At 51.6% G+C, this 17,486-nt stretch overlaps 1 protein-coding gene across 3 annotated transcripts in view; it reads left to right on the plus strand.

The window, feature by feature from the left end:
* The window catches only part of RHBDL3 (rhomboid like 3), a 48,283-nt gene that overhangs the window by 20,707 nt on the left and 10,090 nt on the right, over positions 1 to 17,486 (plus strand). For all 3 annotated transcript variants that reach the window (XM_032321583.1, XM_032321582.1, XM_032321584.1), the window contains 4 exons: positions 758 to 982; positions 5,420 to 5,568; positions 8,851 to 8,963; positions 14,788 to 14,888. In XM_032321583.1, the coding sequence (XP_032177474.1) occupies positions 758 to 982; positions 5,420 to 5,568; positions 8,851 to 8,963; positions 14,788 to 14,888 (588 nt within the window). The remainder of the gene's footprint in view (positions 1 to 757; positions 983 to 5,419; positions 5,569 to 8,850; positions 8,964 to 14,787; positions 14,889 to 17,486) is intronic.

The raw sequence follows: 17,486 nt of genomic DNA on the forward strand, positions 1-17,486 counted from the left end.
TGCCAGGCATTACAGGCCACTTAAAAGGCCCTCGGGAGTGATGGCCTCCCACAAGCACAGCTTTGGGATCTAGTTCTAGAGACCTCTCTACAAACTCGCCCATCTAACCAAGGTCTGCTCACCTCTTCCCAAGGGAGGATGTCCTTCCGTTCTCACTCAGTTACCACCTCCTCCAAGAAGCCCTCCCTGATCACCACCACAGGACCTTGCTGGGCTTCTGCCTGCTTGCTCCCTCAGCAGCCTGCACTGGGAACCACGATTGCTGCTTGCGAGACCAGTGCTCTAACCCCTGAGCTACGGAGCTGATTGCTGCTTGCTTACTTGTCTTGAGGGTGCATCCCTTGTGTCTGGCAACATGCTGACACTTAGTCTTTGTCCCATAAGTTGTGATGGATGCTGATGGATAGGTGCATGGACGGGAGGAACGGCGCACATGACTATAGGTTCTGGAGCCTTACTGGGTTTGAATGTGGTGGATTCTTAAAACTCTGTGATTTAGTAGAATGGGGTTATTCCTAGTCCTCGTCTAACAGGTAGGCTAGTTAAGACTATCCAGTGAGCCCAGCACACGGGAAGAGCTTAGAACCACCTTGGCTGTAGAAGAGCTCAGTGAATACTGTTTCTTGCTATTACAGAAGACAGGGGAAGGCAGGATGAGGCCTGGTAGGCCCCAAGGAATGTGCTGACCAGAGAAGTGGCTCAGGGCTCTGCTGAGACCCCCATTCTGACCCTTCGCCCCACTGTGTGTCCCGCACAGATGAGCAACAAGCGGTCCAACAGCTTCCGCCAGGCCATCCTGCAGGGAAACCGCAGGCTCTGCAGCAAAGCCCTCCTGGAGGAGAAGGGGCTGAACCTCTCCCAGCGGCTGATCCGCCACGTGGCCTACGAGACCCTGCCCCGGGAGATAGACCGGAAGTGGTACTACGACAGTTACACCTGCTGCCCCCCACCCTGGTTCATGATCACCGTCACATTGCTGGAGGCAAGGACTTGGATGGGGGAGGTGGGTGGGGGGAAGGGCGCTGCTCAGCCTTGGCCTGAAGAAGGGGGGCGGGAGGGGGAGCAGGAGGCTCTTGGAGACCCCTGGCAGGGGGCAGGGGGAGGGCGGCATCTTCTCCCAGTGGCTGAGGATCCATTGTCATTTGCCAGCCAGGCCCCATGATAGTGCCTGCAAGTGTGGCTCCAACCCTTGGATCACAAGGACATCCCAAAGATTATTACCAAGCGAGCCTCCCCACAGCAAAATCCCCATATTTCCACCTCTACCTTAAGCGAGGCAACACAGGCTGTGTAATAAGTTTGTTGATTTGTGGGTAGTTAGCCAGGCTAAGTCCTTAAAAACCAAGTTATTTTAGTTCCTCCCTGAGTGGGTAACGCGGCCAAGTTCTTTGCTCCCCCGGGACTCCATCTCCCACCTGTAAAGTAGGGATAACCAGACGTGCCCTTCTCCCATAGGACTCCTCTGTCTCAAGCCAGAGTGGCTGGCGGTGCCTTCGGAACCCAAAAACATTACAAATGCACATGGGAGGGGTTGTTTATGAACAGGTAGATGTGGGCTTCACATATTTTGAAAGAACATTCTCCCCTTAGGGAATCATCTTTAGCTATTGTTATTCTAAACGTCTTCTGCTTATGCAGCAGAATCTGAACAGAGGACTTTCTGAATCAGTGCCCAAATGTGAGAAATTCTGAATTCTTCCGGCTGTTCAGCCTAGAACCCTGTGGGCCCCCAGCCCCAGGTCCTGAACGGCGTGCTGTAGTCTGCAAAGGTTTCTCTTCCAGAGCCATGGGCTTAATTACCACCCCCCCAACGCATATGTTCTTGTAAAGTTGATGCCGAATGCGGATCCTTAAGCCCCGTGGCATCCTCCTTCTTTTTTCCTAAATCAGACTAGTTGGTCTGTATCCCCGCGCGCCTCCGTTTGTTGTTATGGCTTCACTGGAGTCCATGTTGAAGATGCGATTTTTCTGAGATATTCTTGGAATCGTTCTCCAAATGCTTTCTGTGTTGGTCTATTTATTAAGTTCTATTTGAGGACCAATAATAATGAGCTGCCTCGGGAGCTGTATTTGCTGCCAGGCCACCCGCATTGTGAAAGATGGACAGAGCGGTTCCCCCGGAGAACCCAGGGGAGTCCTGCTGGGGGGCCCGAACCCCACACTAATTATAGCTTCATTTGCTGCGTGTGTGACGGGCACCCGGCTGGCTCTCCGTGTGCTTTACCCCATTCAGACCTCACAACCACCCTGGAAGGGTAGGCGTTGGCATCCCCGTTTCCAGATGAGGAGACCAAGGACCAGAGAGTTCAAATAACGTATCCAAGGTCATCCAGAGAGGCCAGATTGAGTGTCCAGATTGGTTTCAAATTTCCAGAAACTTCAGCCATGTAAATTCAAACCACCCATCTGGAAGATAATACGGAAATAACTATTTCCAAGTACTTGTACTAAAGCCCAGCGCTTTTGTTTTACATGCAGTTCTAGGAACTTGGTTTTCTGGTTCCATAACAGAGGCTGGAAGGGACACAGTAGGAAGTTACTAGAAGGGACTAGCCAGCAGCAGGAAGTAAGAACCCAGTTAATAACCTGCTGACAACCTGGCAATATGGGAGAGAACGAAAAATGTAGCAGCAGACCTGAGTCTTAAAGAAACAGGAATCTGGGGCTATTGACTGTAGGAGTGAAAAACCCCATGCGTTGCTGGAGAAGACTTCACTCCCACAGCCCACATTAATACCTGAGACGGCTTTAGAGGAGCACGCAGACCCTGTGAGGAGGAACACAGGGATATGGACGATGCATTTTATCACTTTTTTTTTTTTCCGATTTTATGCATTTATTTGACAGAGGGAACACAAGCCGGGGAGTGGGAGAGGGAAAAGCAGGCTTTCCACTGAGCAGGGAGCCCGATGCGGGCCTCCATCTCAGGACCCCAGATTCATGACCCGAGGCGAAGGCAGATGCTTAATGACTGAGCCACCCAGGTGCCCCTATTTTATTATTTTTTAAGAAGTTTATTTAAGTAATCTCTACACCTAACACGGGGCTCGAACTCAGCCTTGACATCAAGAGTCATGTGTTCTTCCAACTGAGACAGGACCCCCTGAATGATGCATGTTATTTTTTTTATTTTAATTTTATTTATTTATTTATTTTAAATTAAATTTTGTTTTTTTCTCAGTGTTCCAAAATTCATTGTTTATGCATCACACCCAGTGCTCCATGCAATACGTGCCCTCCTTAGTACCCACCACCAGGCTCAGCCAACCCCCCACACCCCTCCCCTCCAAAACCCTCAGTTTGTTTCTCAGATTTATTTTTATTTTTTAAGATTTTATTTATTTGGTTGGGAGAGAGAGAATAGGGGAAGAAGCAGAGGGGGAGAGAGAGCGAGCCCCAAGCAGACTGCAGACTGAGCGCAGAGCCCAATGCTGGCCTCGATTTCATGACCCTGAGACCATAACTGGAGCTGAAATCAAGAGTTGGCTGCTTAAGTGACTGAGCCACTGAGGTGCTCCCGAACGGTGCATTTTAGAAAAGAAATAAATACACTTTTAGGGGTAAACAAGGATGCCTCAGTCATCTGCTGAATCAGTTCATGTGGAGTGTTGGTGACGAGGCAGAGAGACGGGAACCCTGGGACACTGTGGTTGGGAATGCAAAATGGCGCAGCCATTACTGGAAACAGTGTGGAGGTTCCTCAGAAAATTACACAGAACCACCATGTGAGCCAGCAACCTCACTTCTGGGTATATACCCCAGAAAATCAAAAGCAGGGACACAGAGAGATACTGGTATGTCCATGTCCATGGCAGCATTATTTGTAATAGCTAAAATGTGGAAGCAACCCAGATGTTGGATGAATGGATAAATGGGTGACAGACTGTGGAATGGAATTCAGTGGGATACTATTCAGCCTTAAAAAGGAAGAATTTGGACACGTGCTGTAACATGAGTGGACCTTGAAGACATGATGCTAAATGGAGTAAGCCAGCCCCGAAAAGACGGCTACTGGATGAGTCCTCTTAGATGGGGCACCCAGGGGAGTCAAGTTCATAGAGATAGGAAAGAGAATGGCGGTTGCCAGGGCTGGGGGAAAGGGGAGTGGGGAGTTGGTGTGTAATGGAGACAGAATTTCAGTTTCACAAGATGAGGAGACTCCCGTGGCTGGTGGCAGCGACAGTTGCTCAATGGTGTAAATATATTGAATGCCACTGAGCTGTACGCTTAAAACTGATGAAGATGGCAAATTTTATCTTACGAGTATTTTTGCCACAGTTTAAAAAAATCTACTTATGTGGAATTTCCTCCTCCCACAAATGGGTACATAAGTTATTACTGCAATTAGGTTTTTTTGTTTTTTGTTTTAAGATTTTATTTATTTGGGGCTCCTGGGTGGCTCAGTCATTGAGCACCTGCCTTTGGCTCAGGGGTCCTGGGATCCTGGGGTCCTGGGATCGAGTCCCATGTCGGGTTCTCTGCTCAGCGGGAAGCCTGCTTCTCCCTCTCCCACTCCCCCTGCTTGTGTTCCCTCTCTGGCTGTCTCTCTCTCTCTGTCAAATAAATAAATAAAATCTTTTTAAAAAAATATTTATTGGGGCGCCTGGGTGGCTCAGTGGGTTAAGCCGCTGCCTTCGGCTCAGGTCATGATCTCAGGGTCCTGGGATCGAGTCCCGCGTCAGGTTCTCTGCTCTGCAGGGAGCCTGCTTCCTCCTCTCTCTCTCTCTCTGCCTGCCTCTCTGCCTACTTGTGATCTCTCTGTGTCAAATGAATAAATAAAATCTTTAAAAAAAATATTTATTTATTTGAGAGCAAGGGAGAGCAAAGACAGAGAATCTGAGGCAGACTCCCCGCTGAGCACAGAGCCTGACGTGGGGCCCAGTCCCATACCATGAGACCATGACCTGAGCCGAAACCAAGAGTCTGACGCTCAACCGACTGAGCCCCCCTGGCGCCCCCCAGCAGTTAGTTTAAATCCCTCTGAACCCTTCCTGGCTAGCACCAAGGAGGTGTGGGCAGAGCCCATGGGACCATGTTGTGACCATTTAATACAAAATAATCAAACAGAGGGGCACCTGGGTGGCTCAGTTAGTTAGGTGCCTGCATTGGCTCAGGTCATGATCCTGGGGTTCTGGGATCAAGCCCCACATTGGGCTCAGCAGAAATACTGCTTCTCCCTCTGCCTTTACCAGCTTGTGCTCTCTGTCAAATAAATAAATAAAATCTTAAAAAAAATAAAGAGAAGTGGAGGGAGAGGTGGTAGAAAGGGAGGCTGGGTCCTGGCCATGTGGGCGTCCCTCGTCCTCAGAGGAGGAAAGGGGCCAACTGCCGGTAGGGATTCTGAGTGTTAGCGCCAGAGGGGCTGGCAGGCTGCCTTTCGTGTAGTGACAGACCCTCGCCATCCTGTGTTTTCATCCAGGTTGCCTTTTTCCTTTACAACGGAGTGTCGCTGGATCAGTTCGTGCTGCAGGTGACCCATCCGCGGTACCTGAAGAACTCACTGGTTTACCACCCGCAGCTCCGCGCGCAGGCCTGGCGCTACCTGACCTACATCTTCATGCACGCGGGGTGAGTACCCGCCTTGTTTTGCCCTCGTCAGCGTCTCTGTGGGAAAGTAGGAGGGGCAGAGAGCCTGGACTGAAACACGTGTTTTCGTTTATTTTTGTCTTCCTGGACTCAGCACTTGAGGTAGCTCCTTGAAACTAACCTAATACCAAAACAGAGGAGTTAATTATTGACAGTGTATGGGAAAGGGGAAACAGATGGATGACGCTCAGTTTAAGCCCCTGGTGAGAGCAGCATAAATGTAGGTTCTCGTTTGTTCCGAGCTTCCTAGCAGCCAAGGCAAAAAGGGAAGTGCAGTTAGTAACCAAGTCCATTGTCCGCAGACTCTGTGTGGTATGTGTGTGTGTGTGTCTTTTTGCGTGTGTGTCTCCATAAGTGAAATGAAGAACAGATTTCTTGAGAGTGCCTTTCTCCCAAGGTGATCCGTAGTTGATGAGAGTCTTTTTGAGGAATTCTAGAAATACTGGTAGTTTCTGTTGACAGATCTGTGGCCTCTTTGGGGGCTGGCATACAGTCAGTTCTCATGGGTGCCTGTGAGAAGGATCTACTGTCTGGCCAGGTGGCCACCTGGGTCCCAGGCCCCTGAAGAACACAGTCTTGGCTGGAGACTGTTTTTGCACCGTAAAAGCACTGAGGTGGGAAAGCAGAGTCCCCAGACCTTTGTGGTGTCTTCTACAGCCTCTCCAGAGAGAAGCAAAAGGGCTCACAGTTCACCTGGGAAAAGCTCTGGGGGTACCTGTCCCTGGGGTTGGAAATGGGAAGAGGATCACTCTGGTCTCTGTGCTCCATCATTCCCATTCCCTAGCAGAAAAACCCACAATGGCCAAGAGGGAGCCACGCTGTGAGCCTCCCCTCTCGCCGAGCTTCCAAAACAGCACAGGTGCCAAGCCCCAGTTGAGGGGTTTTGGGGTGAGGAGGGATGTCAGTGGTTATCGGGGGATATTTCCACTCCGAGCTGGGAGAGGGGATGATCCATGCAGGCTGACACTTTGCCTACCGTGTCCTGGCTTTGCTCTCACAGGACTGAGGAGCAGAATGAGGGGGGTTCATCCGGCATTGGCCTTCTTGTGAACCAAGGAATTGGCTTGGGGTGGGGGTGGGGAGGCTTCCCAGACTCTACTGCCATGGGATGGAACTGCCTGTCTTGTTTCCAGAACTGCCCTCTGGCCTTCCCTGAGCCTTTGCGGTGAGGAAGAAGCAAGCACAAAACCTCCAAAGCCTCCTTGGCTATTCCCTGCCTCTGGGAGACGAAAGCCTAGAGGCCAAAGTGGACAGAGCACAGAGGTTCTTAGCTGAAGCCCAGAGAGGTGGCCTTTTTCAGGCTGGTGCTTCTGCTTGGGCAGTGCCTGCCTAGGGGAGCCCTGGGAGGAGTCTCCTGGTGTGTGATTTTGAGAGGGGTCCTCTTGGATGGTGCCGCAGCTGACCGGAGGTTGGGATGGTTGGCCAGCATGTGCGGCGAGCCCAGCAAGGTGACCTGTGATTGGGGAGGAGGATACACTCTGGACTGGTGAATCCAGAAATCAGTGTGGTAGAGGGGAAGGAGTTCAGCTTGGGAGGCAGGAGCTCTGGATTCCTCTCACCTGGCATCTCCTTGTCTCCGGCTCTTGTCTGTGAACCAAGGACTGGGTCTGATGCTACCACCTGGCTCCTTTCCAGTGCATTTGTCTGATGCTTCTAACCATTTGGCGGGCGCAGTCGGTATGACTAGAAGACTCCAGGCACAGTGGGAGTTTTGGACAGAGCCCCATCTGTCTGAGCTACCTTGCAGGTGCTCTCCTGGGCAGGCAGGGGCCCACGTGGACCTGAGTGGCACAGCATTTGGCCCCTGCAGACCAGGACCGGGGCTGTGACCCAGGCCAGGGTTGTCCCATGGTGAGCTTTGTTACCCTATAGCTTGACCATGCCAGTGCTGTGGGCGCAGTTTAAATGAGATAATGGATGTTAAAGTGTTCGGTAAACCTAAAAGCACATATGTGATGTATAGATAGTAATGTTACAATTTTTCCTAGTAACAGGTGCACTCAACTAGATACCATTTAGCAACAAGAGCTGGTCACAGGTGTATGATAGCATAAAAAGGGAAGTATTCCCAGAATAAGAAAAGCCAGCCCTGGGGCGCCTTCTTGGCCCAGTTGTTAAGCATCTGTCTTCCGCTCAGGTCACGATCCCAGTGTCCTGGGTTCAAGCCCCTGCATCGGGGTCCCTGCTCAGTAGGGAGCCTGCGTCTCCCTCTTCAGCTGCCCGCCCCCCCTGCTTGTGTTCTCTTACTTGCTGTCTCTGTCAAATAAACAAAATCTTAAAAAAAAAAAAAAAAGAAAGGAAGGAAGGAAGAAAAGCCAGCCCTGGGATTTGGGGAGTAGAGTGGGTCCCTTCTCACACCAAGAGGGAGAAGCTTCCCCTATGAGATCTTAAGGGATCTAGGGGCACCTGGGTGGCTCAGTCGGTTAAACGGCTGCCTTCAAATCGGGTCATGATCCCAGGGTCCTGGGATGGAGCCCTGCATTGGGCTTGCTTCTCCCTCCTGCTCCCCTGCTTGTGCTTGCTCCCTCTCTCTCTCTCTCTCTCTCTGTCAAATAAATAAATAAAATCTTTTAAAAAAAGAATTAAGTTCTAAGAGATATCACTAATGCTTACATTTGTTCTGAAAACGTCTTTTTTTTTTTTTTAAGATTTTATTTGAGAGAGAGCACAGGCGGGGGAGGGGCAAAGGGAGAGAGATAAGCAGACTCCTTGCTGAGCAGGAAGCCGCTGGATCCCAGGACTCTGGGATCATGACCTGAGCTGAAGGCAGACCTTAACCCACTGAGCCATCCAGGGGCCCCGAAAACATCTTTCTCTTTAAATACCAGTATCTCTTACATATACACCAGTGAGCCAGGGCAGCCTTGTGGCCTGGGGAGTGGAGCAGACTCGGCACATCAGGAACCTGGGCTGTGTGACTTGAAGCCAGGCAGTGCACCTCTCTGAGCCTTGACTTCTCATGTGTCAACCAAGGGATTTGCCGGATCTTCCCCATGGTTAGCAACCCCCCTACACTGTGGCAGGTGCACACAGTGCCAAACATTGTCGAGGCCCTGCACTATTCCTGTCCCAGGCAGTCGTCAAGGTGTGATCTTTCTAAGGTGGACTGTCTGCTCTGTAATTCCTGCCCCTGCCAGCCAACCCAGACCATGAGCTCCTCAAAGCAGGTATAACTCATTGCTGGATTCCCTACGTCTTGACATACAGTGTTTGTTGAATGAATGAATAAATGAATGAATGATGGAGTGTGGTCTTTCTATATAGGATAGAACACCTGGGACTCAACGTGGTGCTGCAGCTCCTCGTGGGGGTACCCTTGGAGATGGTGCACGGAGCAACCCGTATTGGGCTTGTCTATGTGGCTGGTGTTGTAGCAGGTAAGCAGGTGGGCCACGAATCCACAGGGGTAAACTTCCCCAAGGCAGTGAGGAGACCCCATGGCCTTGGGCAAGTCCCAGGCTTCCAGGGACACCAGACTCAGTCCCTAAGGCTCCTAATCATGAGGGTTGTCCTCCAGACCAATCTCGCTACCATCCGGGGGGCTGGAAAGGGGACTGCTGTCCACAGGGAGAGGCATGTGATGGCAGGGGGAGGAGACTTTCCATCTTCATGCTGCCATGTTGAAGCTGTGTGAGCTCGGGGAAATTCCTTAACCTCTCTTGGCCCCCTTAGAGGTTTTAGGAAGGAACTAATCAGATTTGCCTGAAAGACATTAGGAGGTCAAAGGGAGGGAACAAAGTGGAATAGGAGGGGCTGTGGCACAGTGAGATCCTGCAGGGACTCCAAAGTGTGGGCGGGGAGCCAGGTCCCTCCTCAGCCAGGCCGGCCCCTGTGCTCTTTGCTCGACCCACTGCTGACAGCAAACAGTCTGGCCTGAGAGGTGGTGAGCACCTTTGCCAGCTGAAGTAGACTGGGGCCCCACTGATCCTGCTCACGTGGCGGAGGACCATGACCTTGAGGATAGCTGGGGAGGGGGGAACTGCAGCCAGCAGAGCTCCCCCTCTCCCTCGCTGGTGGAGGTGAGGCGGGCTGGGGTGAGCTGGGGAGAGCAGACTGCATTTCTGCTGGGAAAGTCTGCACCAGCCGGGTTTCCGAACAGAGGGATCTCCCTCGTGATGTTTCCAACTTTATAGCTGGCCTTTTTTTTTTTTTAACAAGGTTTGCCGCCTCAGCTCTTCACCTTGACAGCTGTGCCCAAGGGAGCTTTGTGTGTATGTTTAAGTAAGATCTTAATCCTTTCTGAGTGGCATTGAAGTTGTCATTAGGAGAGCAGGGCGCCGCTGACCTTGTAAACAACGGGCAAACAGGGACCCTGGGAGTAACTGACATAGCTTCAAGAACCCGGGAGGGAAGGGTCCCACCCTACCCCACCCCACCCCACTCCATCCACCCCTGTGAGGCCGTTCTGCTATTCAGAAACCCTCAGCATGGAAGATCGGCCGCACAGCTTCTTCATTTCTCTGTGTGCGGAGGGTTAAAAACTTGGCCACCTTGGACAGCACCCGCCACTGGAAGCCCTGCATCCTGTACCTTCCCCATCCTTGAACAAAAGGTTCTGTGAGGAGCTCTGTGTGCCAGACTTACTTGGCCACCCACGCGCCCCCCTTTCCCCCAAGTCTTGACATCTGGAGATTTATAGCCACATTTCCTCCACCTAGATACCCAGAGACCCAGATGGTTAATAGCGAGGAACAGGAAAGACACTCTTAACGCTTGCAGTTAGTAGCCAATTGGATGGGAGTGCAATAACCCAGAAGACAGAAACCAGATTCGAGATGACTGAGGCCTCACCCAAACCAGATGACACACAGCAGGCGGGCCATGCTGGTGACACTGGCCAGGGACACCGGTGCAGAAGGGGATGGTGCACCAACAGAAAGGGACTTGCCAGCTCACCAGCTGGATGTGGGGCTCTATCATGCAGCATGTAACGTGTATGATTCTGTCTGAGGCATTGATTCAGAGAGGGCACCCTGGTCACCATATAGCGTGTCATCGATCGCCAGGACCAAGCTGGCAGATCTGCCTGCACCCCTTCCTCCCTCTCTACCCCGTGTGCATCCCAAGTCTGCAAGTGGGGCCCACTCACAGACAGCCAGATCCTGACTGGGTACCGGGTGGTTAGGAAGGGCCTGCCTTCCTAAGGCACACACGAGCACTTTCCAGTTGTCACAGGTTACAGGGTGCCTCAGTGACTTGCCCAAGGAGACTCAGTTGTATGGGGTGGGGCTGGGCCCAGAGCCAGGCCACCTGCCCCCAAAGGCTGTGCTTCAAAGCACTACCCTGTGCAATGAGAACCAAAAGGCAGGCCTTTCCCTTTTGTGTGGATAATTTATTATCAGAAACTCAGGGAGGTCTTTTTTTTTTTTTTAAGATTTTATTTATTTATTTGACGGACACAGATCACAAATAGGCAGAGAGGCAGGTGGGGAGAGAGAGAAAGAAGCAGGATCCCTGCTGAGCAGAGAGCCTGATGCAGGGCCTGATCCCAGGACCCTGGGATCATGACCTGGACCAAAGGCAGAGGCTTTAACCCACTGAGCCACCCTGGCGCCCCCAGGGAGGTCTTAATAGACATCAGGCCCCCCCCATTTAGTTCCTGCCCGGTGGAAATATTCCAAAGGCAAGGCCATCACAGTTTGTAGCAATAGCGGCTGACCTCTGCCAGGTGCGTCTGGTACTCTGCCTGCGATAGAGGGTTCGCGTACCTTACGTTGAGTATTCACCAAATCTTATGAGGTGGGTCCTGTCACCCCCATTTCATAGGTGGTCCAGAGAGGTGAAATGACTTGCTCAATTTTCTCAGAAGGACTAAGAAGTACTAGAAGCGAGTGGAGACCCTTTCTCTGCTCCATGCTTCTAACCAGTGCTTGAGGCCAGTGCGTCTCTTGCTTCTAGCTGACAGTTTCATGGCCATGAAAGCCAGTATTTTAAGTGCTTTTGCAAGCTTTTCTTATAGATTATCTAGATTATAAGCCATGTGCGCATCCCCAGAGCCTAACACAGGGTCTGGCGTACGTTAAGCAACAAATATTTGTAGAACAAATGGAAGACTGCATACATAAATAGAGTTAGAGTGCTTAAAGGTAGATGTTCTGCTGATTTTTATTTGGATTTTTTTTTTTTTTGTAATGGCCAAGGGAGACATTGGAAAACACCTGCTTTAAATATTTCAGACTAAAATTAACACAGCTGTGCGTGATGATACAGTCTTCAATTTATCTGCGTGCTGGTGTGGACCCAGAATTTTTTTGAGAAAGTACTTAGCCCCTAGAGGCACCTGGGTGGCTCAGTGGGTTGAGCCTCTGCCTTCGGCTCAGGTCATGATCCCAGAGTCCTGGGATCAATCCCCACATGGGGCTCTCTGCTCAGCGGGGAACCTGCTTCCCCCTTCTCTCTCTCTGCCTTCCTCTCTGCCTACTTGGGATCTCTTTCAAATAAATAAATAAAATCTTTAAAAAAAAAAAAAAAGGAAAGTACGTAGCCCCGGCTAGAACTAGTCCTTGGGCCTGGTGCTGTGCCAAGATGTGTGTCCCCCTCCAGCTTGCCATTCTGTCCCCGTCCTCTGTCCCCATGACCTCTGGGGAATTCATACTGGCCTTATGGAACTGTCCTATGGAACTATGAGGTTAGGTTCCAAACAGCTTGTCAAGAATCCTGCTTGGCCCAGGCTTCCTGCCACCCCCCCACCCCCAGGTGGCCTTTCTGTCTCTGTTGACTGGCACACATGCCCCCGCTTGTACTTGACCTTTCCCACTCCCGAGTCCTGGGCTAATCTGTAGCCGCTTGAGGAAAATCTTTCCTCCACCCATGGAAGACCCGTGACTCCAGACCGTTACGTTCAAGATCCAAACCTCAGATCCTGGATCTCAGGCCAAGGTTCAGGTCGTTTGAATCTGTGATTTGGAAGGTCCCCTCCTGTGGGTGGCAAATCTGACTTCCCAGGCCTCACCCCCCCTTCAGCCATAGGCTCCCTGGGCTCCTCTCCATGGGGTAGCATTGCGGATAAAGTTTCCTTTGAAAAGAGGGTTTCACATCTCAGAAGTTAGAAAACCTTAGACCTTTTTATTTCACAGATGTGAAAACTGAAGCCCAAAGAATTCAGGGGCTGTGCCCAAGGTCACAGGACTAGGCAGCCACGCCCCCATTCCCAACTGCCGCCAGAATCCCAAACTGACCCCTGACCCTGGGGTCGGGACTCCTATCCATGGGTAGGGTGAGAGAAAGGTCAGTGTGGGGAGGCTGGACCCTGGACCGTGTGGGGTTCCCTGTGGCCTCCCTGCCGCTGGTGGCTCCCACTGCATCTGGGAGGCCGAGGGAGCAGAAGGTGGACGGGTTTAGTGGGACTTGCGAGAGGAAAGAGGCCAGCCTCGGGAGGCTGGGGCTTTCTCTGTCCACGAGGTAAGGTAATTAATGAGCTGCTTGGGCAGCCAGCCCTCTGCAACCCTGCAATGCAGCCTTCCTTGCTGTGCGGGCCTCCAGGAGAGCGTGGGAATCCTTTGTCATGCAGATCCCACTGCCTGCCTGCTTGCCATCCTGGGAAATTTTTTTTTTTTTCTGTTATATATGGCTGACCCTTTGGCTAGGCAGTAAAAAAAAAAAGAAGAAAGAAAGAAAGTTATCTGACAATAGATCAATACCTAATTAAAGCCAGAGGGAAGGCATGAAAGGGGAGAAGAAAGATTTATAGTTACCCTGGGAGGGGAGAAGGACTTGGGACTTCTCAGTTCATGACAGCGCTTTTTCCTGGGAGATCACATCCCTCTTGAGGCCCAGAATGTGCTCTGTCGCTCTCTTACTTGAAGGATCTCAGGGAGCCCCGGAACCTTGAGAGAAGTCCAAGGGGGCCTGTCGGGGAGAGAAGGTGGGTGATGGTATGGAGGTTCACCATGCTCAGGGTGTCAGGTGTCCTGGGCTGGGCCCAGCCTCCTCCTAACTAGCAGACCCCCCACATCTCTAGCAGCTGCAGAGTTTGGCCGGTCTCTCCTGTCTCCACCCAGGCAGCGGCTAATTGGCTCTCCAGCCTGCGGGCATTTTCCAGCGGTGGTTTCTGCACACTCACCCAGGCCGGCCACCTCCCAGCCTCTGAGCCCTGGGCTCTACCTCCTGGTTATTTTTAGTCTCCCGTGTCCTTCCCTGGAAGCCAAAGCATTGATCACACTTAAATGAGACCAGAACAATACATTTCCCTTCTCCTCTTTGCCCGGCTTCCCTCCCAGCACAAAAGTTGGTCATCCCCCAGACCATCTTCCTCTCCCCCCAGAGGGTATGACATCATCTCTCTCTTCCCTGGGACTTTTCAAGGGCATTTTTCCACCAGAGAAACCCCCGCCCCCACCCCACCCCCCAGCTCTGGAGATTCTGTTGGTCTTTTGTGATTTCGATTGGAGGGAGTTTGGAGGCCATGTCAAGAAGCAGGTTTCTAGATGCCAACGTGCGGCGGAGGGAGCAATAGTGGAGGAGGTTGACCTCTGTATCAGTTTGGGGAGTGGCTGCTGTCGAGGCCAAGAGCACGGGCCTTGTGTCCACAAAGCTGGACAACCTGCTTCCAGCCCTTCTCATTGAGTGGCTCTGGGCTCAGTCTCCTCAACTCTGCCGTGTGGCCACTACCATCCTCCTCCAAGGGTTAAAGCGGTCGATGTGTGCAAAGCATGTGGCCAGTGTCTGATCCGTGGTGCTCATCCGTGGCAGCTGCTTCTGCTACTTCTTCTTTATTTTTTTAAGATTTTATTTATTTATTTGAGAGAGAGAAAGCACGCGTACAAGCAGGGGGAACAGCAGGCAGAGAAAGAAGCAAACTCCCTGCCGAGCAAGGAGCCTGATGCAGGGTTCGATACCAGGACCCTGGGATCATGACCTGAGCCAAAAGCAGCCGCATAACTGTCTGAGCCACCCAGGCTCCCCTCTGCTACTATTTATTATTGCCCAGAACCCTGAGGTGATACCAGGTGAGGCAGAGGCTGCACTGACAGACAGGTGATAGCTTCTGTCCACTGAACTCTTATAAAAGGAGAGGTCTGAATAAAATGGTTCTTTTCCCCATAAATGAGGCCTCTAGGGGGCTCCAGGACAACGTGGGATGAAGGGAAGAGGACCTGGAGCCTTTTGCTCCGGAGCCTTACCCCCAAGGCTGCCGGATGCCTGGGGCAGGGGCAGGGAACTCCCTCCAGCACCCTTAAATAACCGATCTCTCTGTGCCAGGGTCCTTGGCGGTGTCTGTGGCTGACATGACGGCTCCAGTCGTGGGCTCCTCTGGAGGGGTGTATGCGCTTGTCTCTGCCCATCTGGCTAACATTGTGATGGTGAGCACCTCCTGTCCCAACATCCCAACATCTTGGGCATCCCTTCCACGCCTCAGTTCCCATGTGCTCCCCAGCTCAGGCCCAGAAATGCCAGGCAGACCTGGCTGATAGCAGGGGCACAGACACTCCTCACTTTCTGCAGGCTTATTTCAAACAGAGCCCTTCCATATTTGATTCATGGTTTTTCCTTCTTAGCTATGAAATTACCCATTTCTCTAATTCTATCCCTTTCCCACTTGACTTTAAAAAGTGTTACTGTAGGGGCTCCTGGCTGGCTTCGTTGGTAGAACACATGACTCTTGATCTTGGAGTCATGAGTTCAAGTCCCACTTTGGGCCTAGAGTTTACTTTAAAAAAAAAAAAAAAAAAGAGTGCACCTGGGTGGCTCAGTGGGTTAAGCCTCTGCCTTTGGCTCAGGTCATGATCTCAGGGTCCTGGGATCAAGTCCTGTGTTGGGCTCTCTGCTTGACAGGGAGTCTGCTTCCTCCTCTCTCCCTGCCTGCTTCTCTGCCTACTTGTGATCTCTCTCTGTCAAATAAATAAATAAAATCTCTAAAAAAAAAAAAAAGAAAGAAAGAAAGAAAAGAAAAGAAAGGGAGGCAGGGAAGATATCAACTCTTTTTTTTTTTTCTTAAAGATTTTATTTGGGGCACCTGGGTGGCTCAGTGGGTTAAGCCGCTGCCTTCGGCTCAGGTCATGATCTCAGGGTCCTGGGATCAAGTCCCGCATCAGGCTCTCTGCTCAGCAGGGAGCCTGCTTCCCTTCCTCTCTCTCTGCCTGCCTCTCTGCCTGCTTGTGATCTTTGTCTGTCAGATAAATAAATAAAATCTTAAAAAATGAAGATTTTATTTATTTATTTGAGATCGAGCACAAGCGGGGACAAGGGACAGGGAAAGGGAGAAACAGACTCCCCGCTGAGCTAGGATCCTGATGTGGGGCTCGATCCCACGACCCTGAGATCATGGCCTGAGCTGAAGGCAGACACTCAACTGTTTGAGCCACCCAGGTGCCCCTTAATATACAACACCTGATCTCAGCTCAGATTGTGATCTTGGGGTCATGAATTCAAGTCCTGCATTGGGCCCCATGCTGTGCGTGGAACCTACTTTACAAAAAAAAAAAAAAAAGAAAAGAAAAAAAAACAACTTTAAAAACTGTAACAATCCTTGACCCTAGTGGCAAAATCAGGACTTGAATCGGGCTCCTGACAATGATTCGAGTGTCATTCCCTTACACCAGCCTCTCACTGTGGTGGGACACTGCCCCTGCCTTCCCCATGCTCTTCTTTGCCTTTTCCTGAGAGGCATTCTAGGGTAACGGTTAAGAGCGCAGGCTCTGAAAACGGTCAGCCTAGATCTGAATCCTGCCTCCCTGCTTCCTGAAGAGGGATCTTGGGCACCTTACTTAACTGTGCTATTCCTCAGTTTCTACATGTGTGAAATGGGATGATAGGTGATAAATGAGATAAAGTAAAGCTATATTGGAATCAGTCTGATAGTCTCAGAGGAGGCCATAGTCCTCGTTTTAGAGGCAGTTGGAAGGAGGGGGCCTCTAGGCAGGGTCCAGATCTTACTCATCCCCAGTGCCTGGCACAGGGCTGGACAAATGGTAGCTGGTGCTGACTAAAATTTTTTCTTATTTGAAGCAATCTCTGCACCCAGCATGGGGCTCGAACTCACTACCCAGGAGATCAAGAGTCAGGTGCTCAGCTGACTGAACCAGCCAGGCGCCCCCTCCCCCGCCACCCTCGGAGTAAACTTTGAATGAAAGAAGGAAAGAATGAATGAACAGTGTCTCGAGAAGGCGTAGCTTCCCGCCAGGGTCCTCCTGTTCTCACCTCCCTCCCCCGTCGCTGTGTTCACCCACATGGCGGATGTGTGAATGCTGAGTTACAACAGTCTGAAGTTCCTAAATGCTCCCGTTTCTTTATTATTGCCACTGTAACCTGCCCGGCTCAACACACCATCCCTTTCTTTTCATCGGAGTCCCTTTTTACCTTCAGAGAGAGAGAGAGCAGGAGAGGGACAGAGGGAAAGAAAAGGGGAGGAGGGGAGAGACGGACAGACAGACACTGACAGCCCTTGCTACTTGTCTGACTTTTGGCAACTTCACGTGAGCACTTGGAGAGAGCCAGCAGGTGTGGGAAAGCTCGCGTGGATGAGCCAATGTGTATTTGCGCACGTGCGATTACACACGCGCGTGCGTGCACACATGCGTGCGCGCGCGCATACACACACACACACACACACACACACACACACACACACACACACACGGCTGGTCTGCTGAGGAACCTGACAGCACGGGGCTGCCTCACATGGCCCTTTTTAAATGGGTCATTCTGTATCAGTGCCACAGCTTTCCCCAGACACAGCTTTTTCCCTGAATTCCACCTCCGCCGCTCCCCCTCCCCCTGCCCCAGTTCCTTTCTGTAGGGGCCAGCACCGCTCACACACCCTCCTTCCCCCCAGGACCTGTATGTGTGTGAGGGGACGAGCAGCACAACTAAGAAACGCAGACACGAGTTTGTGAAGGCGCCCTGTCTCCCTGCCCTTCCCTGCCGCGTGGGAAACGGCCCTGAGGCCTCCCACGTTCCCG

Source organism: Mustela erminea, chromosome 18 (assembly GCF_009829155.1).
Source record: "Mustela erminea isolate mMusErm1 chromosome 18, mMusErm1.Pri, whole genome shotgun sequence".
Taxonomy (NCBI): Eukaryota; Metazoa; Chordata; class Mammalia; order Carnivora; family Mustelidae; genus Mustela; species Mustela erminea.